Below are 27754 nucleotides of genomic sequence, written 5' to 3'. Positions count from 1 at the left end.
CTGATTAGGAACAGTCAGCATGGTTTTGTGAGAGGAAAATCATGTCTCACGAATTTGATTGAGTTTTTTGAAGGGGTAACCAAGAAGATAGATGAAGGCTGTGCAGTAGACGTGGTCTACATGGATTTTAGCAAAGCCTTTGACAAGGTACCGCATGGTAGGTTGTTACATAAGGTTAAATCTCACGGGATCCAAGGTGAGGTAGCCAATTGGATACAAAATTGGATTGACGACAGAAGACAGAGGGTGGTTGCAGAGGGTTGTTTTTCAAACTGGAGGCCTGTGACCAGTGGTGTGCCTCAGGGATCGGTGCTGGGTCCGCTGTTATTTGTTATTTATATTAATGATTTGGATGAGAATTTAGGAGGCATGGTTAGTAAGTTTGCAGATGACACCAAGATTGGTGGCATTGTGGACAGTGAAGGAGGTTATCTAGGATTGCAACGGGATCTTGATAAATTGGGCCATGGGCCGATGAATGGCAGATGGAGTTTAATTTAGATAAATGTGAGGTGATGCATTTTGGGAGATCGAATCGGGCCAGGACCTACTCCGTTAATGGTAGGGCGTTGGGGAGAGTTATAGAACAAAGAGATCTAGGAGTACAGGTTCATAGCTCCTTGAAAGTGGAGTCACAGGTGGATAGGGTGGTGAAGAAGGCATTCAGCATGCTTGGTTTCATTGGTCAGAACATTGAATACAGGAGTTGGGATGTCTTGTTGAAGTTGTACAAGACATTAGTAAGGCCACACTTGGAATACTGTGTACAGTTCTGGTCACCCTATTATAGAAAGGATATTATTTAACTAGAAAGAGTGCAGAAAAGATTTACTAGGATGCTACCGGGACTTGATGGTTTGACTTATAGGGAGAGGTTGGATAGACTGAGACTTTTTTCCCGGGAGAGTAGGAGGTTTAGGGGTGATCTTATAGAAGTCTATAAAATAATGAGGGGCATAGATAAGGTAGATAGTCAAAATCTTTTCCCAAAGGTAGGGGAGTCTATAACGAGGGGGCATAGATTTAAGGTGAGAGGGGAGAGATACAAAAGGGTCCAGAGGGGCAATTTTTTCACTCAAAGGGTGGTGAGTGTCTGGAACGAGCTGCCAGAGGCAGTAGTAGAGGCGGGTACAATTTTGTCTTTTAAAAAGCATTTGGACAGTTACATGGGTACGATGGGTATAGAGGGATATGGGCCAAAGTGCAGGCAATTGGGACTAGCTTAGTGGTATAAACTGGGCGACATGGACATGTTGGGCCGAAGGGCCTGTTTCCATGTTGTAAACTTCTATGATTCTATGACTGTTTGAGACCCTGGACAGTGGTGTGGGCAAAGGTGAATGAACAGGTGCTGCATTTACTGCCATTGGACAGGAAAGTGCCAGGGCAAGGGAAGCTGGAAGTTGGGGTGATGTAGGACAGAATGAGAGGGGCAATGGTCCCTCTGGAAGGTGAAAAGAGGAGCAGAGGGGTAAATGTGCTTGTTAGTGGGAGCATGTGTAGGTGATGGAAATGTCAAATGGTAATCTAACAAATGTGGGATTGTGAGAGGATGGAGAACAGATGAGGGCAGAGGCATGGGAAATGTGGCAGATATAGTCAACGGCCATGTCGACTAATGTCAAGATGAAACATCAGTTCAGGAAAAACTCTTCAAAAGCTCTCGTGCAGAAAGTGGACATCAGGCCACATGAGATGTAGATGGAGAAAATTAAAGTCTTATATAGAAGCATAATCTAGGCAGTCATGAGAGTCTGTGAGCTTGTAATAGATGTCCGTGGAAAGCCCATTGACGAGATTGAGAAAGAGAAGCCCAGGGAAGGAATGGAAAAGTCAGAGATGGACCATGTAAAGGTGAGAGATGGATGAGAATTGAAAGTATAGTTCAACATCAAAGCAGGAGCAGAATGTAGCACCAACATAGCCATCAATATAATGGCAGAAAAGGTCGGGGGGGGGGGGGGGGCTGATACAAAGAATGTTTCACATATCCTTTAAGGCATTACTGGGGCCCATGAGAGCTCCATACTAATACCTTTTATTTAGAAGAAGTGAGTGGAGTTAAAACAGAAGTCATTCACAATGAGGATAAGTTCAGCCAGCCAAAGGAGGATGGTGGTGGATGGGGACTGGTTGGGCTGCTGTTCAAGGACAAAAAATAGGAGATCATCCTGGTGAGTGATGGAGGTGTCGAGGGACTTTGCGTTTATGGTGCAGAGGAGACAATTGGGGTGGAAGAAGCTGAAATCAGCGAAGTGGCAAACATCAGAAGAGTCAGATGCGGTTGGGTAGAGACTGGACAAAGGGGTTTTAGGCCAATACTGGAATGAGTGCAAAAATCTTAAAAGGTAAATTAGTACTGGCAGGACTCTTAAGAGAAGCATTTTTGACAGCCAAATTTGAAACACCAAATACTACAAAGATCCTGCAGCTGAAAGTGAGATCATTTCAAGTAACAATCACATTTTGAGAATCAAAATCTGGTGGCTAGGAGGAAACAATGATGTTGCTGTACTAAGCTGACCTGTTTCTGAGCTACCCATTGATTTTTTTGATCCTTTGTCATAAGCAGGTCTTCTGAGTATGACAATGTGTTATCATAAATAGCACAATGGGCTAGCCCTAAAGTATTATTATTTAATATAAAACAATATTTTGTCAGTGGATGTGAGATTGCGATTTTCTTTACACCATAAACAGCTATGAGCAGGTGGAGGACGTGTACAGTCATGCAAAATTAGCTGTGGCACTGATATTATAAAATAAATCCAGTGGTACTTATTGCATGTTTGAAAGGAATGTTACTTAGCAATTCTATCCCCATATAGGTTGTTTAATCTACTGCCTAGGGCACCATACCAATTTACTGGCCAACGTGCTTCGCCACCGTTTTGGAAGGAGACAGTGATCTGGATGAGTTCTAATGAGGCTTTTATTGCAGTCAGTTTTAATAAAATAGATGGTACAAAAGTAATTTGCTTTTGTTCAATATCATATTCAATATAAATGATAACAAAACGCACAGTCTTTTGTTCTCAACTTTTTTTTTTAACAATACCATCACCTGCAGCCACTCAATCCAATTTATGTGCTTGCCGTGCTAATTATAAGATCAAAAAAAATGTAGGGCTAAAAAGAAAAGCCATGAATGCTGGAAATCTGAAATAAAAACATAAATGCTAGAATTGCACAGAAAGTGAGTCATTATCTGAAAGAAAAAGATAGGTTAACGTGTCAGGCAGAACCCTTCATCAAGGCATAGGAGGTTCTGATGAAGGGCTGCACCCAGGACATTAATCAATCTTACTCTTTCAGATGTTGACTGGCCTGCTGTGCAATTCCTGCACTTGGTTTTTTATAAGATACACTGACTTCTGTTAATGCCTTCACTTTTTTTTTAAAATGTTACATCTCTTATGAGCTTACGTATTTCATATTAATTTGTTCCGGATACACTCTCACTGACTAGATACACATGGGCAACTACCAATGTAAATTCTGATGCTACTTACAATTATCTCGAGGGGCTCACTTTAATGAATCATCATGCAAAAGTAAGAACTCATAACAAATGTAGTTATTACTTATCTCCAATTGTACGAGTGTTCTTCCTGCTCCCAGCTGATGCTCCATAGGTCTATGACATTCAAATCTCAATTTTGTTCTGAAATAAAATCTTTTGTTCTAATGGCGTTTTTCCCTGCATTATACGTAATTCCTTTTTAGAACAAAATGCTTCGTAGCAACTGCTTTTATCATTTGAGGGAAGTGTTTAGTATCACCAAATAATCCTATACACAGCATCTGTTTGTTGCACATAACAAAAACTGAAATAAGATGTCTTAAAATGTTCTTGCATATTGAAGGATTGAGATAACATCATAGAATCATAGAAAGGTTACAGCACAGGAGGCGGCCATTTGGCCTGTCGAGTCCGTGCCGGTTCTGTGCAAAAGCAATCCTGCTAGTCCCACTCCCCTGCCCTATCCCCATAGCCCTGCAATTTTTTTCCTTTCAAGTACTTATCCAGTTCCCCTTTGAAAGCCACGACTGAATCTGCCTCAACCACCCGCTCTGGCAGTGCGTTCAAGATCCTAAACATTCGCAGTGTAAAAAAGTTTTTCCTCATGTCACCTTTGGTTCTTTTGCCAATCACCTTAAATCCATGTCCTCTAGTTCTTGACCCTTCTGCCAATGGGAACAGTTTCTCTCTATCTATTCTGTCCAGACCCTTCATAATTTTAAATATGTCTATCAAATCTCCTCTCAATCTTCTCTATTCCAAGGAGAACAACCGCAGTTTCTCTGTCAACCTTCCTATGAGTGTCAAGAAATTGCTGGATTTGCGCCGTAAATACGAATTAAACTCGCCGCAGAAAGTTAGGGCTGCTATTTCACGCCGGACAGACCGTTAATGGGGTGATTTATGGTCCTGACATGAAACTGTGGAGTCTTACACCCGCAAGTAGTATATTGTTCCTACGGGTTTTTAAATTTTTAATTTCTTTTCTTACTTTTCCTTTGTTTCTTTTTTCTCTCTCTTAATCCAATCTTTCTTTCCCTCTCTATTTTTCTTTCTGTATCTAATTTGACTTTAGTTCACCCTATTTCCTTCTCAGTCGTTCACTCTGTTTCTTTCTCTATCCTTAAATTTAATTGGTTAAGGAGATAGACTGTTGGTCCCGTCGTTCACCAAGGTCCGAGAGGCCCCATTGACTTTGCCACGCCGTTATCAATTCGCACTTCCAGAAATTTGCAGTGCAAAAATAAAACAATCTGATCTGATCTGTAATGGTCTTCTCATTGCTGAGTTTGCATACACGTTCTCATAAATATGTCTAGAGTTATAAAGCCAAACTACGCATTCCATGCTATAAATTAATCATGCTGTCACTCCACCCCCACCTCCCAGTGACCTGCAGAAAGGGAAAGGGAATAAATAAGAGAATAAGAGTTGTTGGGTATAATGTTTCTCTATTTGGGGGAGGGCAGCAGGTTATTGGGGCCTATTTGAGTAGCTGGATCACATCATTCTTCTGGCGTGCAAGACTTCGGTAAGGCAATAATGCCATCAAAATTCAGCCTCAGCTATGATTGATGACCAACCTTACAGCCCCAATGTGAGTTGAAAGTGCCTTTGTTTGCAAACATTACTAAAAAAAAAAATCAAACTTAAAAATGGAACAAATTTGAACTGTGGTTTTCACAGTAAAATCTGAGGAAATTCTACTTTCAAGTACCTGGAAAATGCTTTTAGGAAAATAATGGATTTGTTGCAATGACCAAATTAACATCATGCAACATTTACTCTTTATTCCCATAAATGCATCAAGTTAATCAATTCAAATAGACAGGATTTCTACTCTCCCTAGATGAAACAGAACTTTAAAACAAACTATACTCATTGTCACTACCAACTGTTATACAATATTAACCAAATCAAAAGTAAGTGGCAATCATGAGCTAAAAAGAAATTAGAAGTTATCAAGCTCTTAGCGTCTTTGTGTTAATGCATTTCTATTTGAACATTTAGCATATGCGAGTTACCAGTGCTACAGCGAATCATAATTGTTTAATGCTGCAGAAAACATTACCTGAAGAAATCTGAATGTTAACCTGTCCAAGACTAAAATCCCATTATTATTTTGGAACCCTGAGTTTCTGACATGAAATCATTTTCCAAAGTATAAATCAGGGTGGATACCATTAGACTTTCCAATGCTCTCTAATTGTCTGTGCTTAATGGTGCTGGTAACAGTTATGCTGCTGGGAAACTGTTGCTCCTTATTCAATTCAGCCCAGGGCTACATTTCTACAGATATACAATCTCTTATTATTTTATACACTGTATGTAGCCTCGTAATGAATTTAAAAAACTAGACTGTTATGGCATATATATTAGTCTGCAGAGTTATGAGTACGGTATCATTGGTTCCCATCACAAATTTCAAGTGAACAGATGGAAATGTGCTTAAATTCAGCAACAAAATGATTTCCGCATACTTTTCTGAATGTTGTTCATCTTTGCATTTGAACTGAAATGTTAATATTTCTGTTTATTTTGGTTTGACAATTGAAAAGTACTACATTTTCTGTCCCGCCTCATCTGCTCTAATCTTTTTGTCCTGCATCATATACGTGCAGACAATTTGCTCTGCAGTAATGGTACCGCAGTGATTTGCATTGTACATTTCTCCTTCCATCTCCTGAGTTATGGAGGGGTTTAAAAAAAAACTCCATCAGTCTCCGGAAGTGAGACAAAAATGTGTCGAGTTCAAGAGTGACACTGACAGAGTCTGGGAAGAGGAAACCTGTTCATCCACTCAGTGAGGGAAATTTAGGTATGGATAAAACAACCTAGAAAATGAAGGAGGTGGAAGAAATACAGATGTATTTATATTGTGTCTTTAATGTCGTCAGCAATTGACAAAGCATTTCGCGACCAATGAATTACTTGTTGTAATGTAGTCACTGTTGTTTAGCAGGTAAATGCAGCAAGGTCCCACAAACAGCAGTGAAATGAATGACCAATTAATCTGTTTGTTGATGTTAGTTATGGGATGAATATTAGCCAGGAGAAAAAAAATGTACTATAGGATCTTTTACAGGATCTATCCACTTGAACAGGCCTCAGCTTAACATCTCATCCGAGAGACAGCAACCCCAACAATGCAGCACTCCCTCCATACGACACTGAAGGGTTAAGCCAAGGCCATGTGCTCAAGCCCTGCAAGGGGACTTGAACTCACAACCTTCTGACTCAAAGGTAAAAGTGCTACAACTGAGCCAAACTGACACCTTTAGAGAGAATTCAGACAGCAGTAGTTTTGGTTCTGAATTATAAAGCTGATATGTATAAATATCAAAACTTTACAGTAAAGCATCAGGTGTAAACTTATTTAAATTTCCACACAGAATACTCCCATTCCTAAACATACTAATGTCCAATAAGTACTGAAACCTTTGTTTCATCAAATCCTGCACTTAATAGCATTGCCATCCTTCCTGGTTACAACTCCAAATATTCATCACTATATCAACAAAGCAAAGCACTAGACAACAACAAATTGTATTCTGGTTAGGAAGGAAACTTCTAAGCTGATCAACAGGTGATCAGATATGGCAGGTCACTCTGAACATATTGCTTTAGGAATCCTATCTGTGACCAGTGTTGAGTGTCTCACCTCTTTTCTTGGAACAACAGCTGCATAGAATGACAACATGCTGCTCCATTATTTACTGCGTTTTGAGGTGTCCATCTGGTAAGAACACAACTTCACTGAAAAGATTTCAAAAAATTACCTTTAGCTCTGACACCACCAGCCAATTCTCCCTTAAGGGGATAGTTGTACAGTAAGTGGTCAGAACAAATGGGTAGATGTACAATCTGTATCAGCTATGAACCACTGCAACAACCTCACAACCAAAGTGACCCAAGCCTGAAACACCAAAGTCTTGAAAGCAGCACAGCCTTGTACTTTTTTACATTTGCAGCTAAGGTTATCTTCAATTAGATATTAGGTTTCAAGATGTGGTTAATATAAAATGTTTTGGAGTTTCACTCCTAAGGATTTATTTTGGGATTTCTTGTTCAGATGATTCAAGACATGAATCCAGGATGACTGAGAACAAAGAAAAAAAGAAAACCAAAATAACACGCTTCAAATTATTTGGAAAAGACCAACAAAACTAGAAATTAACCACCAGACAAAATTAGGTACTGAAAAAAAAATATTGGCAGATTGAAGACCTTATTCATGATGTGAAACAAGAGTAGAACTGCTGCTGATAATAGCAACAGATTTGAAGCTTCACTCTGGAATAATGTCTTATATTCAGCGCAGCATGGAGTCAAAACATATGGTTTGTTTGACAGCTGCAAGAAAAAGTCTTGAGGGATAGAGTCGCACAAGTTCCCTGCTGGTTGATGCCAATTTATTTGTATGTGGATGATGAATGAAAGAGGAAGAGTGTGGTTCATTCCACGAACTGGAGCTCCACAATGTAATTTCATACATACAAGACAACAAAGAAATTCCAATTTAAAAAAACTATTTTTTCCTCTTTATATCAAGTTGCATAACTAAGAACTCAAAACATGTTGCAAAAGCTTCTAATTTGGAATAATATTGCCCTGTGAATTTAATTCTGTATTTATTCACAGTAAGGTAATAGTAAAGATAGTGATCCATCAGTTCAGTAGAGAGGGACAAGGTGGATCACATGAAGTTATTTATTAAAGATTGCTGCTCCATGGTTGGAATGATCTTCATTATAAGGAAACATTTTCAATTTCTTTTTCTAAATTGGCCTCTAACCATTTGATCTCCTGTGACGTTGTCCATTAGTAGTCCAGAACCTGGAATGTGGTTTCTACAGCGGCCAAGATGCAGCCTAAACACAACAGTAATACAGCAAATTTACTGAAGCAATATATTAGTTAATACAGTTATCAGTTAATAATACAGTTCCAGCATAACCTCCCTGCTCTTATATTCTATGCCTCGGCTAATAAAGGAAAGTATTCCATATGCCTTCTTAACCACCTTGCCGACTTGTCCTGCTACCTTACCAGTACAGGAAGGATGTAATTGCACTAGAGAGGGTACAGAGGAGATTTATGAGGATGTTGCCAGGTCTGGAGAATTTTAGCTATGAGGAACGATTGGATAGGCTGGGTTGTTCGCTTTGGAACAGAGGAGGCTGAGGGGTGATTTAATGGAGGTGTACAAAATTATGAGGGGCCTAGATAGAGTGGATAAGAAGGACCTATTTCCCATAACACAGGGGTCAATAATCAGGGGGCATAGATTTAAAGTGATTGGTAGAAGGATTAGAGGGGAGCTGAGGAAAAATGTTTTCACCCAGAGGGTGGTAGGGGTCTGGAACTCACTGTCTGAAAGGGTGGTAGAAGCAGAAACCCTCAACTCATTTAAAAAGTACCTGGATGTGTACCTGAAGTGCCAAAACCTATAAGGTTATGGACCAAGTGCTGGAAAGTGGGATTGGGCTGGGTGGCTCATTTACGGCCAGCACGGACACGATGGGCCGAATGGCCTCCTTCTGTCGTAAATTTTACAAGATCACAACTGACCTGAGGCAAACCATATTATTACATAATTTACTGATACTGAAAGAAACACGGCCTCACAGATATTATTATATTTGTAATGCCCATCATTTTACAAAACTTGCATATACTCCAATTAACTTTGCTTGATCTTCTCTCCTCAAAATCTATTACTACCAATTATTTACATTATTTATTTTAACTTAGCCTTCCACAATGGATTGCCTTAAGATGCAAGCACTTTATTTGCTTAATCCTCTCTCCTTCAAAATCTCCCTTCTTCTCAGTTATGTACATGTTTAGAAAATAATTCTTCCTCCCCTTTACTTTTGTTGAAGCTGTCCCTGGTGTAGCACTGCTCAATTTTCCCACCTTTCATCTCTCTACGACTACCACCTGAACAGGTAGTTCAAATTTGACTGGTTGACCAACTCCACCGACAAAGTCCAAGGCAAGTATCACAGCGCTTCGAACAAAAACTCAATGGCACAGAAAAACCTATTCAAACAGCACCATAGCTCAGAATTTTCATTTAATGGCTTAAACCATATAAAGGACTGAAAAAATGAATTATTAATGTTTGTACTTTTCTGCTGTTCACACCTCACTGTTGTTATTTGTCAATTTTCAGCCTGGTTGTCACAGTATTGTCTGGGCATTGTATCATAGCATGTTACAGCACAGAAGGTGATCATTCGGCCCATCGTGCCTGCGCCGGTTCTTTGAAAGAGCTATCCAATTAGTCTCACCTCCCTGCTCTTTCCCCATAGCCCTGTCATTTTTTTCCCTTCAAATATTTATCTAATTCCCTTTTGAAAGTTATTGTTGAATCTGCTTCCACCACCCTTTCAGGCAGTGCATTCCAGATCATAACAACTCTCTGCGTAAAAAACTGTTCCCTTATGTCATCTCTGGTGCTTTTGCCAAACACCTTAAATCTGTGTTCAATTATTACCGACCCTTCTGCCACTGGAAACAGTTTCTCCTTATTTACTCTATCAAAACCGTTCATGATTTTGAACACCTCTATTAAATCTCCTCTTAACCTTGTCTGCTCTAAGGAGAACAACCCCAGCTTCTCCAGTCTCTCCATATAACTGAAGTCCCTCATCCCTGGTACCATTCTAGTAAATCTCTTCTGCACCCTCTCTAAGGCCTTGACATCCTTCCCAAAGTATGGTGCCCAGAACTGAACACAATATTCCAGCTGAAGCCTAACCAGTGTTTTATAAAGATTTAGCATAACTTCCTTGCTTTTGTACTCTATACCTCTATTAATAAAGCCCAGGACCCCATATGCTTTTTTAACAGCCTTCTCAACTTTTCCTGCTACCTTCAAAGATTTGTGTACATACACCCTCATGTCTCTCTGTTCCTGCACCCCCTTTAAAATTGTACCATTTAGTTTATATTGCCTCTCCTCATTCTTCCTACCAAAATGTATCACTTCACACTTCTCAGCGCTGAATTTCATCTGCCATGTGTCTGCCCATTTCACCAGTCTATGTCCTCCTGAAGTCTGTTACTATCCTGCACATTGTTTACTACATTCCCGAGTTTCGTCTCATCTGCAAACTTTGAAATTATACTCTGTATACCCAAGCCCTGGAGATCGTCAATATATGTCAAAAAGAGCAATGTTTCTAAAACAGACTCCTGTGGAACACCACTGTATACTTCCCTCCAGTCTGAAGAGCAACCGTTCACCACTACTCTGCTTTCTGTCCCTCAGCCAATTTTGTATCCACACTGCCACTGTCCCTTCAATCCCATGGGCTTTAATTCTGCATACATGTCTATTATGTGGTACTTTATCAAATGCCTTCTGAAAATCCTGTACACATCAACCGCACTACCCTCATCAACCCTCTCCGTTACTTCATCCAAGAACTCAATCAAGTTAGACAAATACAATTTTCCTTTTACAAATCCGTGCTGACTTTCATTTATTAGCCCATACTTTTCCAAGTGCCAATTAATTTTGTTCCGGATTATTGTCTCCAAAAGTTTCCTCACCACCGACGTTCCACTGGCTGGCCTTTAATTGCTGGGTTTACCCCTCTCCCCTTTTTTGAACAGGGGTGTAACATATGCAATCCTCCAATCCTCTGGCACCACCCCCATATCTAAGGAGGATTGGAAGATTGTGGCCAGAACCGCCACAATTTCTACCCTTATTTCCCATAATAACCTAGGATGCACCCCATCTGGACCAGATGACTTTTCTACTTCAAGTACCGCCAACCTTTTAAGTACCTCCTATCCAGTATCGTTCCTACCTCCTCCTTTACTGCTACATTGGCAGCATCCTCTTCTCCAGTGAAGACCGATGCTAAGTATTTATTTGGTATCTCAGCCATACCCTCTGCCTCCACAAGATGATCCTTTTGGTCCCTAATCAGCCCCACCCTTCCTTTGACTATTTATATGTTTAGAAAAGACTTTTCGGTTCCCTTTTATGTTGGCTGCTAATCTATTCTCATACTCTCTCTTTGCCCCTCTTATTCCCTTCTTTTAGATCTCCTCTGTACTTCCTATATTTAGCTTGGTTCAAGACTGTATTATGAACTTGACACTTGTCATAAGCCTTCTTTCTCCATTTCATTTGAATCTCTATATCTTTAGTCATCCAGGGAGCTCTAGCTGTGGATGTCCTTCCTTTCCCCCTCATGGGAATGTGTCTACTACTTTTGTAGTTCCAAAGGAGAGGATGAAAACTACAACTCATATGATGCATCTCAGGCATACAGAAATTGCTGAAAACAAATGGAAATCACCAACACCCATAGAAACCACATAAGTTTATTGCACAGAAGGAAGCCATTTGGACCATCATGCCTGTGCCAGCTCTTTCTACCTGAATTTGTGGAGTTTTATCTCTCCCAAGAGATTATGGTGCTAAGATTTTTTCTGAGGTTTCAACATTTTCAGTTTTTACCTACCGAATAGAAAGAAGTGCCATATAAGTTAGGATCTGGAATGCACTGCCAGTGGGGGTGGTGGAGGCAGAGGCAGATTCAATCGTGGCTTTCAAAAGGGAATTGGATAAGTACTTGAAAGGAAAAAATTTGCAGGGCTACAGGGGACAGGACGGGGAAGTGGGACTAGCTGAATTGCTCTTGCATAGAGCCGGCACGGACTCGATGGTCCGAATGGACTCCTTCAGTGCTGTAACCTTTCTATGATTCTAAGTTTACCGAACAGAAAGAGGCAACTTGGCTCACAGTGTCTGCACCGAATCTTTGCTACAGCAATCTAAAACTAATCTCGCTTCCCTACTCTCTCTCCATACCCCTGTATCTTTCTCTGCATTAAATGTTTATCTACTCTTCCCTTAAAAGATACAATGGCCTCTACTTCAACTATTCCCTATGGTATTTCACATTCATACCTAAATAAATTTTGCCTGAACTCTCTTCTCACTTTTGTAGTGACAAATTAAAATTAATAACCCCTCATCAGTGACTCTCCAATGCGTGGAAATAGTCTTTCCCTACTCACCCTATCAAAACCTTTCATAGTTTTGAAATCATCTATTAAAACACCACTTAAACCTCTGCTCCAATAGAAATGTACCAATGTCTGAAGATTCTCCTCATATCTGTCGTTTTTCACCTGGAATCATCCTCTGGAATTTAAAACTGCGCACAGCTTTAATTTTGTTTCTTTGCTCTTGTACGCTATGTCCCTATTTGTAAAACCCAAAATGCTACAGGCCCATGTGAAATCTCCAACTCAAAGTCCCAAGCCCCAGGCTATTTGAGCCAATCACAATTTTTGCTCTATGGATATATGACACTTTGAAATGCAGCACCTATGAGGTCATACTTTCAGATGTGGCACTATGGATGTGCATTAGTCAAAAGGCTTTCAATAATTATATAGAAATTATTACAAATAAGAGGATTCAATGGGTATGGTACGATACAAAACTATTCATGAAACAGATTCAAAAAGGGCTGTATGGATTTTTTTTTCCAATTTTAAATGTAAATCTGATAAAGCATCATTCCTCAGGATAGTTCTCACATTTGCTGTTAGGGAGTTGACCCTACAACACTTCAAATGATATGTGGTGATGTGGGAATGCTGGATGAAGAGTTGCCATAACATTTTATTATGAGAAGACACTTTGATACTTTTCAAAAGGTGAAGAGTGTAAAAGCACCACTCACAGGGACTGCAGTATACTCTTGCAACAAAATGTGATTGCAAGTCAGTGCTTGGCCCAGGGCTGAAATCAGAGACTGCTGGACGCCAGCATCTTACATCGCTTGAAAGCACAAGAAAAGAATAGGGGAGCATTCTAATAAACAGGTCAGTCACTAGAATATTAAAATATAAATAATCAAATGATAATTTTGAATTTTTTTTTCAACTAGTATCATCCCGTTCAGAAGGGATGGATCACAAATTTGATTTTGTAAGCCTTTCCTGCAGTACTTTTTTAATTGCTTATTTCATTCAGCAGAGCGTAACACATTAGTGATTTGACCACCAACAATGCAAGCTAAGGAATACAGCTCTTTTAAAAGCCCACAAGTGACAAATCATTGATGACTTATCTAGTCATTCTTTGTCATGGAACAGATTCTATATTCTACATTCCCAGCTAAGAACACCATTTATATGGATGCAAAACATTTGTACAACTACAAAAATTATGTCATTATTTTCATTTGTTAGAGTCACTGTTTAATAGCTGTGCATCACCAATAGAAACCCCCACTAATTTGCTGCTGTTCACAACATAAATGTCCATGATTGAAGAATTCTCTTCTGTGCATTTCTTTTAGTTAAACTGCAAATATGACTTCAGAAACTAAACAAATTGTCATGAGGTTTCCCGATAGTACAGCATGTTACTTTTAGAATACTGAAAGTGGTTTATTTAAGGAAGCACATTACATGTTACAGAGTCATATGCTTCAGAATGTTAAATTGTTCTTACTCCATCTCAAACTTCAAACCAAATGCAGATACTAATTAAATACTCCAGCTGTGTACAATATTTAAGTACATGGCTCATCCCATTTCGAATCTACAATTTTAAGTGAAACTGATACTATTTGAATATTTCACCCTAGAACTAAATATTAAATCAGTCTTGACTCTCATGATTCATCTCTCTTTCAAAATGTGTTTAATATCCCACAGCATATTTCACATGTGGAATATCACAATACCTATTTAACTCAATAAACAATTCACACATACATCAGGCCAAAAGAGAGACTTTCTACTTGTTACGCAATTAGAGATTTTAACAGTGAGAAAAAACTTAACAAATATCTGAACTAATGCCGTTAACATCAGTGCACCTAACAGCACTGTGGGAAAACCTTCACCACACGGACTGCAGTGGTTCAAGAAGGCGGCTCACCACCATCTTCTCAAGGGAATTAGGATGGGCAATAAATGCTGGCCTTGCCAGTGACGCCCACATCCCGTGAATGAATAAAAAAAGCAACAGAATTATCTTGTCTCTTTTTCTGTGATCAGTATTTGTGATCATTTTAAGTCTATATCCACCTTGGAATCAGTTAATGTCCAAGTTGTGGCGCTAAGTGCAGCAGGTGCAGAGTGCTGCAATTCTCTTCCTAAATTTCTGATCCAATCCATGGTTTCTGCCTGACTCTGATCCATGCCTCTGGTGCACTTATGCTTATTGGTTTGATGCCTCCGCCTCCCTCTCCCTGCCACCACTGTGGAAACACTATCAGGTTCCTCAATGCTATGAGATCAGCCTATTAGCAGAAAAGAATGGACCACTTTGACACAAACAAGAGACTGTAATAATCCCGCTTTACAACAACATTCCTCCTACTTATGCTGTCTCTCGTGACAGCAAGGGCACTTAGGACGATTTATACCAGGCACATTGTGCAGGTGGGGTACTCAGAAGCTACTATATGACTAATAAGAGTCAGAGCTTGGTTGTGAAGCAATCTGGAGGCTTTCTGCAGTCACACAGATGCTCTTGTGATATGATGACCAAAATATGAACCAAAAGGGATCAAAAACTGGAAACAGCATTAACCAGTGCTCGTATTCAGGTTTAACGCAATATGTGTACAATGTATATATGTGCATAAATTAATAGAATTTACATTAATAGACTAGTCTATAGATTAGAATTTACATGTCAAACACAAATCTACCATGCCTGTGTGTGAAAAATGAAGGCATCAAAGTTGCAATTTAAATGAGGTATACTCGTACGTACAGTATCATGCAGCTACAAAATCAACCAGAAGCAGAGCTCATTTTTAATAAAATAAAAAAAGGGAATACAAAAAAAAAGGCAATTTTACACAATGGGACAAGGAAGTCACTGAACAAAGAGCATTACGGTAAATAATAAGCAAGTTTTATGCCACTATGTAAGTGGAAATATGGATTAAAATATTTATATCATTCAGCATGGGCCCATACTCATAATCTAATTAAACTAATACTTCAGGCAACTAGAAACTAAAATGAAATAAAATAAAATTTGAAAATAAATAAATCGTGACCAAGTACCGATGTATTTCTGGTTAGATTAAACATTTGTTCTCATTGCCCGGAGGTCTCCTTTAATGAAAGTTTTAGCACTAGCCATTTTTAGTATTTAAGTCAGTTGTCAGTGATGCACATTAAAATCATTGATCATGCAGGCTGGACGATTCCCTTTGAACCATATTCAGTCACCAAATTTTCTTTGAAAGAATAGAACATTATGTACTTCTACTGGCACGATGCTTTATCTTAATTACTGTGCATCATCCAGAATAATCGTTACACTTAAATATAATTTGTTCTTTTAACATTATGAAATTTATCTCAGCATTTCTTTACCACACGAAAATAAAATTCTATTTTTGCCTGCTCACCTAAGCATTACAATGCACTATGGGAGATCCTCATCAGACAGCACACAATTAGATAAAAGATAAATTAAAAACATTTAGACATGCAGGAGTTTTTTTTTGTTTTGCTGCCAATGAAACATTGAAGAATTACATCTTCCGACTAACTTCCAAATGTCTAGATTTAAACAAAACATAGAATCTCCTACCTATTCGAAGAAAGATTTGGTTTTAGTCCAGTGCCCAGCCCCTGTAGAGACTGGATGTCTTGTATCAGGTGGAAGCAGTAACTCCTGCTCAGCTGATGTCAGCAACAAGCTGAGTCAGTGAACAGCTGGTCTGAACGATCACAGATTGGCATCTGTTTCTTCTTGGCGAGGAGACTGATTCCGTAATCTAACATCAGCCAAGTACTAGATGAAGCATCTCTCAGATATTGAAAAACACTAGGAGAAGTACAGTTTTAACAGCCAATTCAACAAACTTTGAAAAAATGAATTTGGCATTGGGCGACATAGTGGGGCTTAGCATACTTTCTCTTCATCACTGGGATCTGGGTTCCAGTCTTATTCCGACTGATGGGATGAAAGTTTCCTCTCTCTGCCTGCTGCACAAAATGTATTTGGTCAGTCTCAACCACGTGCTAGTGGGCAAGAGTTCATACCACAAAGTTTCCCATTATTGGGCAAACACTAAGAATGAAACTCAAAGGTGCTGGTGTGAAAAGTAGAAAAGTCCATGCTTTTGTAGAAGCAGATTCTCTTTTCAAGATTGGAGTTAAGGCACATTAAGCTGGGACATAGTGGAGGGAACTCTGCATCCAGCCACACAAAATCTCACCTAGGGCCAATTGCTGCTGTCACTGAATGCTAAAATGGAAATTGTTTCATTCCTATCAGGGACATAGTTCATGCTAATGACTATAAACTTTCAGTAAAAAATATAAAACAAAGAAAAATTGCCAATTCCAGAAGTTCGACAAAATCCACAAGAAAGTGATTCTGACCATCACTCAAAACTGTTTTTAACTGTAGACTCCATAATGGACAAATAGTTACATTGTGCAAAATGTATCAGAAAGTGGCTTTCTTTAAAGTCCAATAAAAGTTGCGCTTTTCTGAACCTTTCAATAGCTGAGAAATGCTTCACAGCGTGGGGGCAGGGGCGGAGAGGTCACCAGAAGCCAAGGGTAGACACTAAGGTTTTATGGGGGTGATTTTCCTCTGCTCTGCACCTATTTTTCACATGCAAAGCTTTGGAAACATCTGAAATGCAGATATTCAATGTGTCTCTGTGCCGAGTGACTGCTATGACAGTACTTCCTCTTCCCAACAGTTGGTGAATGCTGTGCTCAACAACCTAATCTCATGCTGCTTCTTAGTGGAAGCCCTATGGCAGGAGCCTTTGTGGTGACAGCTAAATCTCCAAGTGAGAAAGCTAGCTTTGAGGAGGCTCTCGACCTCTGTCAGCATGGCCCCTGAGCAGCCTACTTCAAGCTGCAGCTGCTACATGTTCAGCTTCACCCTACCAGCTTTCTGGCTCCAATGAAGTCCTCAGAGGGGAGATGTTGTCTAAAAACATTCCCATTATGAAAGGAACATCATCCCTCTGAAGTTCTGTCTAGCCTCTGCTGGAAACCTTCATTTCACTGAGCCTGCTGATATGTGGGTGAGCAAACCTCACTGCAGAAGCCCCTATCAATAGCTCCCTCCGTTCATCCAGCTGATCAGATAACCTGACTAAGTAGGAGGTAAGTGCAGGCCAAAGCCTGCATGGCTGCAGTCTCAACATTCAGAAGAGTTACAAAGTCTGACACATAAGGCTCTGCACTGCAGATACCCTTATGTCATACAAGGCTGCCTGCATACTTTTGAAGCCTTGCATGAGCACCTCACAATGAAAGCTGTGGAATCCTCCACCTCATCCCACCAGGTGTTGTAAATTGGTAGGAACTTTCCCATTAACTCCAATAGTCAAAATCTTAAAAGAAGAATGCTTTCATAGCTTGGCCCTGGAGCACAGAATCCCTGGCCTCACCAGCTGTAGATTGACGCAACTTCCCTCTCCGGGAGGTGCTCCCTGTTCATCTTTTTCCACTTCCTTCTGCTCCTATCCGCTTGTGCTCTGTGCATCACCCAGTGTGTTGTCTTCGAACAGACTATTTAAATCCCCCAGGGTTGATAGGTCGGTGCAGAGCTTGGGAGAATGAGATGCAGTGATATGGTGCCAGATGAGGTTCTTGTTCCTGGGAGGTTGTGGATTGCCACAGGACCCCATCCAGCTGCAGCCCACTCCCTTCTACTGTGCACCGCCTTCTCCTACAAAACAAGCAGGCTTAAAGGTGGTGCAATATGGGCATGAAATCTCCTATCTTTATGTGTGAAGGTGAATCGCATCAGGATTGTGAAGACAGACATGTGTAACATGCAGAGGGTTGTAATGAAGACAAGCCAGTAGCTTCTCGTATGCCTGCTTCTGCTGAAGGAAATGGTATTGGGCAAGAAAGGTGGCACAAAAGAGGTCTTGGGCAAGCACGGGGAAATCGATTCTTAAGGAATGAATGGGTTAGAGATGCTCGATTATTCTTCTGCTAATTAATGAAGATCAGGAAGAGGTGCCTATGCAGCTACCTACTTATCCCTTCCTGGTGAGATCATTGAATTTCTTGCAGCAGTGCAGGCAGGTCCTCTGCACAGTGTTGCTGGAATTTATTGACTCAGCCACCTCCTGCCATGTTTTTTATACTACAGCTATGGCGGTAAAAGAAGACATCCCTCCTCTTCTGCATATTCTGCAACAACATTTTTATGGTGCCCTCTTCAAAGCAAGGTGCCCTGCGTCATTTTGAAGTGCTGCCAGGCATTACCAGCTTCTTCTTCCAAAGAGTTGAGTAATAAATGCTGACAAAAAATACCTCCACGTGCAGCAAGAGCAACAATTCAAACTTGTAGTCAGAACAAGCAATGGACAAAGCTGAAACTGAAAGGCAACCCTGAAATAGACAGCCAGGCACAGAACCACTGCTTCTTTCAGCTAATGCAGACTTTGAAGGCCTACGCAGTATCACAACTTCCTCGGGTGAGTGGTTGTGCAACTAATGGCAAGATGCCACATGCCCAGAACTGCCCAGACCATGAACATGAGCCCAATCTGGATAAAGAAGCACTTTGATTATCCTTCTGGCAGAGTGCACTTTCAGTATGCTGCACTAGCTGTCTGCTCAGGGGCAGGCCCCCCAGCAAAATTGTCACTTACATCTCAGCTCTCGGTGTCAAGAAAATAGGGCTCTGAATGGGAGGTCAGCTTTCATCAGATAAAAATTTCAAGTGGACTTGAGCCTTAAAAATAAACTGGACAATTCCAAAAAACATGTACATTTTTAGAAATAATATTAAACAATAAGTGCCCATCACTGGGAATCACTAAACTAAGGGAGTGAAAAGAAATAAAAGGGGAAGAAGTCACTCTGCAGCACTTTCCAACAGCTGGTCAAATTACTGCAATGGCAGAGTATTGGAATCAGGGGATAGAGTTTCCACTATGGGCGCAATTGGGAAATTGCACCCACAATGCGCCCAAAATTGTGCTGCTTAGGCTATGCTTCAAGTTTCCACCAAAATTCATTTGCATAATCATAAAGGTAAAATCTTCCATGAACCAGTGCAATCAGGCAGTGTAATAGAATGTAAACTTTTCTTTTTTTCCTTTCCATTAAAAAGTATTCCTTGATGTATTTAAGAGTGGTAACCTAATATAATTTTATTAATGCAGCTGAAAAAAGTTTTACCAACAAAAATAAGCATTTTTAATAAGGGTATCCAGTCCTCCGCCTGTGAGTAACCTGATCTAAAATCACCGAAAATGACTTAAAGAAAACTATACTGAACCATTTAATAGTTTTACTGGTGTACACTCAATAGTTTCTCAATAAATTAAATATGGTTTGATATAAAAAAACTTTTAAAACGTGCCGACTAGTGCCTGCGCACCTAAGGAATGAGCCCAATTTGCAGAGTCTATCCGAACCAGCGCAATCTGAATACTGGTGAGGGAGGGGGTTCCCCTGGGGAGTGCAGCCAGAGCCAAGAGCATAGCACCATGGGTGGTTCAGCTGTACAGGGGGGAGGAGAAAGGTCAAGAGAGTGATAGCGAAAGGGGATTCTGTAGTTAGGGGAGAAGACAGGCGTTTCTGCGGCCGCAGATGTGATTCCAGGATGGTTAGTTGCCTCCCTGCTGCCAGGGTCAAGGATGTCACTGAGCAGCTGCAGAACATTCTGGAGGGGGAGGGTGAACAGCCAGAGGTCATGGTCCATATTGGTACCAACGACAAAGGTAGAAAAAGAGGGATGAGGTCCTGCAGGCAGATTTTAACAAGTTAGGAAAGAGATTAAGAAGCAGGACCTCAAAGGTAGTAATCTCCAGATTACTCCCGGTGCCACGTGCTAGCAAGTATAGAAATAGGAGGATAGAGCAGCTGAATGCGTGGCTGGAGAGATGGTGCAGGAAGGAGGGCTTCAGACTCCTGGGGCAATAGGACCAGTTCTGGGCAGGGTGGAACTTGTACAGGCCGGACGGGTTGCACTTCAACGGAGCTGGGACCAATGTCATCGCGGGGAGGCTCGCTAGTGCTGTGGTGGTGGGGGTTCAAACTAATTTGGCATGGGGGTGGGCACCAGGATGTAGCATTGGAAAGGAGAAACAAGGTGCACAAAGGATTGGGAGAGAAAAATAGCACTAGAGCAAGAAATTGTACAGTAGTAGATGGGACCAGACTAAGAGCGAGTACAAGAAAGTCTAAGGTAGGTTTACAGTGCATGTGTGTAAACACACAAAGCGTGTTAAGCAAGGTTGGAGAACTGCAGGCGCAATTAGAAACATGGGAATATGATGTTGTGGTGATAACAGTGACCTGGCTCAAAAAAGGGAAGGATTGGGTACTAAATATTCCGGGATACAAGGTGTTCAGGAGAGATAGGGAAGAAAGGAAGGGGGGGTGGCAGTATTGATTAAGGAGAATATTGCAGTGCTGGAGAGAGAGGATGTCCTGGAGGGGTCAAGGACAGAATCCATTTGGTTAGAGTTAAGAAACAATAGCGGTGCCATTACACTACTGGGTGTATTCTATAGGCCACCAAATAGTGGGAAAGAGATAGAGGGGAAAATTTGCAGGGAAATTACAGAGAGGTGCAAAAGCCATAGCGTAGTGATAACGGGGGACTTCAACTATCCTAATATAGACAGGGATAGTAAAAATATATGGGGCAAAGAAGGGGAGGGATTTTTGAAGTGTACAATTCCGGTTCAACGAGGAAGGAGGCATTGCTGGACTTGGTTATAGGGAATGAGGCGAGCTATGGAAAAGTATATGGACCACTCTAAAGTAAAAATACTCAATTGGAGGAGGGCCAATTTCAGTGGGATGAGAACTGATCTGGCCCGGGTAAATTGGAATCAAAGATTGGCAGGCAAAACTGTAATCGAACAATGGGTGGCTTTTAAGGAGGAGATGGTTCAGGTACAGTCTAGGTACATTCCCACGAGGGAGAAAAAAAGGGCAATTGAAGCCAGAGCTCCCTGGATGGCAAAAGAGATAGAGAGCAAGATGAAGCAGAAAAAAGGGGTATATGACAGATGTCAGGTTGATAACACAAGCGAGAACCAAGCTGAATATAGAAAGTTCAGAGGGGAAGTGTAAAAGGAAATAAGAGGGACAAAGAGTATGAGAATAGGCTGGCGACAAACATAAAAAGGAATCCAAAGTCTTCTATAAGCATGTAAACAGTAAGCGGGTAGTAAGAGGAGAGGTGGGGCCAATCATGGACCAAAAAGGAGATCTACTCATGGAGGCAGAGGGCATGGCCAAGATACTAAATGAGAACTTTGCATCTGTCTTTACCAAGGAAGAAGATGCTGCCAGAATCTCAGTAGAGGAAGATGTAATTGAGATACTAGATGGGCTAATAATTGATAAAGAGGTGGTACTGGAAAAGCTAGGTGTACTTAAAGTAGACAAGTCACCCGGCCTGGATGGAATGCATCCTAGGTTGCTGAGAGAAGTAAGGGTGAAAATTGCGATGGTACTGGCCATAATCTTAGATATGAGGGTGGTGCCAGAGGACTGGAGAATTGCAAATGTTACATCAGAGTTCAAAAAAGGGTGCAAGGATAAACCCGGCAACTACAGGCCAGTCAGTTAAACCTCGATGGTGGGGAAACTTTTAGAAACAATAATCTGGAACAGAATTAACAGTCACTTGGACAAGTGTGGATTGATTAGGGAAAACCAGCATGGATTTGTTAAAGACAAATCGTGTTTAACTAACTTGATAGAGTTTACTGACGAGGTAACAGAGTGGGTCGATGAGGGTAACACGGTTGATGTGGTGTATATGGACTTTCAAAAGGCGTTTGATAAAGTGCCGCATAATAAGCTTGTCATCAAGATTGAAGCCCATGAAATAAAGGGGGCAGGCAATAGCAGCATGGATACAAAACTGGCTAAGTAACAGGAAGCAGAGAGTAGTGGTGAATGGTTGTTTTTCGGATTGGAGGGAGGTGTACAGTAGTGTTCCCCTGGGGTCGGTACTAGGACCACTGCTTTTCTTAATATATATTAATGACGTGTACAGGCCACAATTTCCAAATTGCAGATGACACAAAACTTGGAAGGGTAGTAAACAGTGAGGAGGATAGTGAAAGACTTCAAGAGGACATAGACAGGCTGGTGGAATGGGTAGTCATGTGGCAGATGAAATTTAACACAGAAAAATGTGAAGTGATACATTTTGGTAGGAAGAATGAGGAGAGGCAATATAAACTAGAGGGCACAATCCTAAGAGTGGTACAGGAACAGAGAGATCTGGGGGTATATGAGCACAAAGCGTTGAAGGTGGCAGGACAGGTTGAGAAAGCAGTTAAAAAAGCATATAGGATCCTGGGCTTTATAAATAGAGGCACAGAGTACAAAAGCAAGGAAGTCATGATGAACCTTTATAAAACACTGGTTCGACCACAACTGAAGTATTATGTCCAGTTCTGGGCACCGCACTTTAGGAAAGATGTGAAGGCCTTAGAGAGGGTGCAGAAAAGATTTAGTAGAATGATTCCAGGGACGAGGGACTTTAGTTACGTGATAGACTGGAGAAGCTGGGGTTGTTCTTCTTGGAACAGAGAAGATTGAGAGGAGATCTGACAGAGGTATTTAAAATCATGAAGGGTCTAGACAGAATAGAAAGAAACTGTTCCCACTGGCAGAAGGGTCAAGAACAAGAGGACATAGATTTGAGGTGATTGGCAAAAGAACCAAAGGTGACATAAGGAAAAACTTTTTTACGCAGCGAGTGGTTAGGATCTGGAATGCACTGCTGGGGGGGTGGTGGAGGCAGATTCAATCATGGCTTTCAAAAGGGAACAGGGTAAGTACTTGAAAGGAAAAAAATTGCAGGGCTAGGGAATAGGGCAGGAGAGTAGGTCTAGATGGATTGCTCTTGCATAGACTTGATGGACCGAACGGCCTCCTTCCGTGCTGTAACCTTTCGATGAATCGGCAGAATCAGAATCTCGCAATTTTGACTTGGGGGCGTGGCCAGTTATGTTGGCATAGCCTGAGTGGGTGAAATGAATCTTTAACCAGCATAAAAGATCGCGGAAAACACAAGCTTAAGTGGTTTAGGCCGCAACTCACCTACGTTTTAAATACCCTGATCTTTTCCGCTGGTTTGGCTGATTTCGCCCATGTTGTGCAGGAAACTGGGCGCAAAACAAGTGGAAACCTCCCCCCTAGATGTCTAACGGCCCATCTTCTCTGTCAGGGGTGTGTATAGTATAGGAAGACTACAGGGGAAGAAAGTAACAAAACAAATTTCGAGAGGGCACACTCAAACTAAGCTTATTTTAGGGCCTTGTCATGCAGCACTCCTTCATGGTGACAATTCCATAATGAAAAGGAAGCCGGAGTTTGTCATCAGGAGGTAATCCTATAAATTTTGACTAACAAAATAAAAAAAGTGACAAATCTGCATGTTTCAAGGAAAATATATTTCTTAGTGTTCCCATTTAAAAAGGAGCCAGAGTTCAATTTAAATGTGAAAAAGTTACCAGCTTTCAAGTAACAGTTTGTAAATGGGGGCAATGATTTATGAAGTGAAACAGTCTATCAAGTTAAAAGATAAACTGACAAAGAAACAAGAGACTGACAGCTTCATTAAACACACACCAAGTTAACTGTATGCTCTGTGATCCTTACAATACTTTTTTTTCTGAAAGCAAAATAACAATGATAAAAATGTAACATCAAGATTTTATCAGTGGAAACATCCACTGGAATTTGACAAAACCAAAATTAACCTGGCAAATTGAATTCAGAATTGGATTTTAATGACGAATCTAAAACATGGCAGGTCTCAAGTTTCTAGAAACAAAGATCTAAAGAATACATGCAAGCATTTTCCTGGAATACTACAAAAAGATTGACTGTTAGAGCTTGATTAGCAAATGCATTATCTAGTGTGGAACTGCACCATATAAGAAAGACCTAGCTTCAATGCTCAGTCTGTGCTGCTTTAGCTGATTTCAACTAGAACAGCAGTAGGGATAGTACTCAGTGTGCTTTGAGGGGAAGGGCACAAAATAATGAGCAAATTGGAAGATGCCAGCATGTGGACATCAGGTAAAGACAGAATAAGGCTTGCGTGTGATGGCTACTGCCTGCCGGGAAGAGAGTGGGGGTGAAGTTTATTGTACGCGAAACCCAGAAGAGAAGTGAGCACATCGGAATCTGTGATCGCAACTTAACTGAAGGATAAAAATTTTACTTCTGGGTTTCGCGCCCAACAGCCAGCCAGATTAACAGGCCAGCGGCCGGTTGGCCGGGGAGAGATCAGAGTCTTCGGAGTTTGTATGGGGGTGGGGGGGGGGGGGTGTTGGGGAGAGATTGGGATCTTTGGGGGTTGCATGGTGGAGGACCAGGGAGAGATCGGAATCTTCGAGGTTTGTATGGGGGGGGGGATCCAGGGAGAGATCAGGATCTTTGGGAGTTGGATGGGGGAGGGGAGGTGATTGAGGCGGGGAGGGGTGAGAAGGCGGCCATCGCTGGGGAGGTAAGAAGACGGCCATTGCTGGGAAGGTGAGAAGGCGGCCGACGGGGGTTGCGGGGTGGGGGGGGCGTCAGCAGATCACGGGGGGCTGATCACGGCAGGTAAGTGTGTTGGGCCTGGAGGAAACACTCCTGCTCCTCCTGGCCCACTAGCAGTGCAATAAAGGCTCTTAACTGATGATCCAGCCCGTCTCGCCCCCTTTTCACTGGCAAGATTCACGAGTCCCAGCAAACCCGCGCTGGAGACGTTAAATTTAAAGTTAAGTCAAATTCAATTTAAAAAGACCAACTTAAGGATATTAATATACAAAGACCCGCCCGCCTGAACTAACTAAGGTCCCGACTGGGGCGAGTAGGTTTCTCACACCCATCCAAACTCGCCTGGGTTAAACTCAGAAGTGGGGACGGTGCAGCCGCATTCCAAAATTCAAACATTTTAACGACCCACCCGCCCCCAACCCACCCGTTCTTGGGGGTTAAAATTCCCCCCCTACTGTCCAAGCTCAGAAATGAAGAATAGTCACTTAGATGAGGCACCAGAGGACAGCAGTTGCCCTAGCAAGAGTTGCTACCTTCAAGAGAGGAGATCAGAAGAAAAATTTGGTCATTCAATCTTTTTTTTTAAAAAGGATCTATTTAATAATCTTCGAAATATAATGAATATTTCAGGCTGCGAAAATGTTAACACACAGCCACAAGCACAAAATAGTTCACTGCACTATCAAGAGGTTTCTTCACTTTGTACAAGGTATGAGAGTTTGGTGGAGTCTATTATATATATCAACACATGTTGTAATGTTCAGATTGCAAGCTGTGTTGTAGCATAGATTCAGTAGTGTCTTGCGTAATGCTCAGTTCTCTGGAGGCAGTCTCTCTCCCCCATCTAAGTGAACCTGGTAATCTAAGAAAACAGACAGTGCTCACGGCTCTTGCCTTGCCCAAGGGCACTCTCATCTGTCATTATTATGCTGTCGCTCCTACAGCATTAGGATGCGGAAAAAGACGTCAACTACCGTTATAGTAGCACTACATAGCATTATAAGGTAACTGCAATGTTGTAGATTCATCCTCGTCAAGATGATGGGGAAAAGCAAATGCCAGCCCACATTAATTGTGTGCCAATATAAACAGCTGGTTCAACAGCTTCACAGGAAGAGATACCAATAGGTGTGGGGAATGTTTTAAACATAAAATAAAAAACGTACTTTGATTTTTCATCCTCCAAAACAGTGAAGATGATTAATGTTCAACATGTACAAAAACATTATTGATTATCATCTTTTACAGTACTCTTTTGAACGGGGAAAGAATAAAACGAGAGTACTATCTGAAGTCATATGAAAAAGACATTATGTTCACCCCTAAATCAGCACAATTTTAAGGGATTAAGTTATCAATCAACACACACAATTCCCTTCACCCTTTTTGAAAAACAAAACAGTCTAGAGTCTTATACAAGTAAATAACTTAGAAGTTTGGTTAAATCTTAATGAAATCTAAATTATTTAAGTAAAAAAATACAGCAAACACATAGCAGGTCAGTCAGCATCTGTAGAGAGCAATGGATAGGTTAAATGATCTACAACTAACTGGATTTCAATTTTCCATTGTTTTTTTCCACTTTTCTTGGGTGGGCCTCTCACTGTCTTAGCTATTTGCACAGTGTTGTTTCTTAAACATTTGCCTATTGCCTGTCTGAGATGACCTTTTGTATCAAGTAACAATCTAGATCATTACTCCAATAATTTCCCCTTTATGGTTGTAGTATCTGTTGTTTGCTTGTGTGTTTTTTTTTCTTTTTCCCCTCTCCCTTTTTTTCTGATTCTATTAATATGCTTGTTCGTTGTTCAGTCTTCAGTTCTGAAGAATACTGTCAAAATGGTTCACTGTCCTTTTCTCTCTACAGGTATTTGTTTCCAGAGTTGTCTGTTTCTGTTTCAGATATCCAGCATTTGCAGTTTTTATTTTTATTTATTTCATTCAAACCTGTGTTGTTTAAAGGTGCAAAGATGAACAACGATATGACTTCCAGCTTGCTTCATAATTAAAGTAACCAGAAATTTCATGAATAAAAATAGTCACGTTTGGTAAAAATCCAAGACATCAGTTAGATGAGCAAGTTAATATTCAAGTACAAAATGCTTAGGCGCACGAGATGAAGGGAGATACAGATTCAAGTTGCACCTGCTCAATTCCTATTTGAGCTGCATTGAGCAGGTAAAAACCAAGTGGAGGAGTCTTCAAACAGGAACAAGGGGAAAAACTCAGCCACCAGATGATCGCTGATACCTCTTGGCAACTCCATTGGCAGGGGCCTAAGCACTCAGCCTCTCAGCTATCAGGCCAGGCGGATGAAGAGCAAGGGATAAAATGACAGAAAACAAGGTAATGTAGTCAAAATGTTACTGTGAAAAAGAAAATGAAAAATGAATGTTTACATCCATCACCACGAGCATAATCGAATAAGGAAAAAACCAAAGGGTCAGAAGGGGTCCACTGTCAACTAGCTCCTTAAAACAGTCTCCCCTGCCCCCTCCACCCTTTCCTCCAACAAGTGTGAGGAACTCATGGACTTCTTTGTCACTAAGGCGGAGACCATCTGTTCCGTTGCCTCTGCCACATTCCTCCTTCCTCATCGAGCAGAACTTCCCCCAAGACTCCCCTACCCACCTGCTCTCGTCCTGAACCCAAGTCTTCCTCTAGTTTCTCTCCTCATGCCCCCTTCGAGCTCATCTTGTC

The 27754-nt window shown here is 41.1% G+C and overlaps 1 protein-coding gene across 3 annotated transcripts in view; it reads right to left on the bottom strand.

Moving 5' to 3' along the window:
• Positions 1-27754, bottom strand: part of snx29 (sorting nexin 29) — a 594171-nt gene that overhangs the window by 351958 nt on the left and 214459 nt on the right. Inside the window, exon 16 of one of the 3 annotated variants that reach the window (XM_068003255.1) lies at positions 8210-8394. The exons of the other annotated variants lie outside the window; for them this stretch is intronic. Coding sequence (XP_067859356.1) covers positions 8374-8394 — 21 coding nt within the window. The 3' untranslated portion in view covers positions 8210-8373. Of the gene's footprint in view, positions 1-8209; positions 8395-27754 lie in introns of those variants that run through there. 3 annotated transcript variants of the gene reach the window in all.

The sequence above is a fragment of the Heptranchias perlo genome, chromosome 22 (assembly GCF_035084215.1).
Source record: "Heptranchias perlo isolate sHepPer1 chromosome 22, sHepPer1.hap1, whole genome shotgun sequence".
NCBI classification, from domain to species: domain Eukaryota; kingdom Metazoa; phylum Chordata; class Chondrichthyes; order Hexanchiformes; family Hexanchidae; genus Heptranchias; species Heptranchias perlo.
Note: the sequence above shows the minus strand (reverse complement) of the source record. Positions and strands in the feature narration are given on the sequence as shown.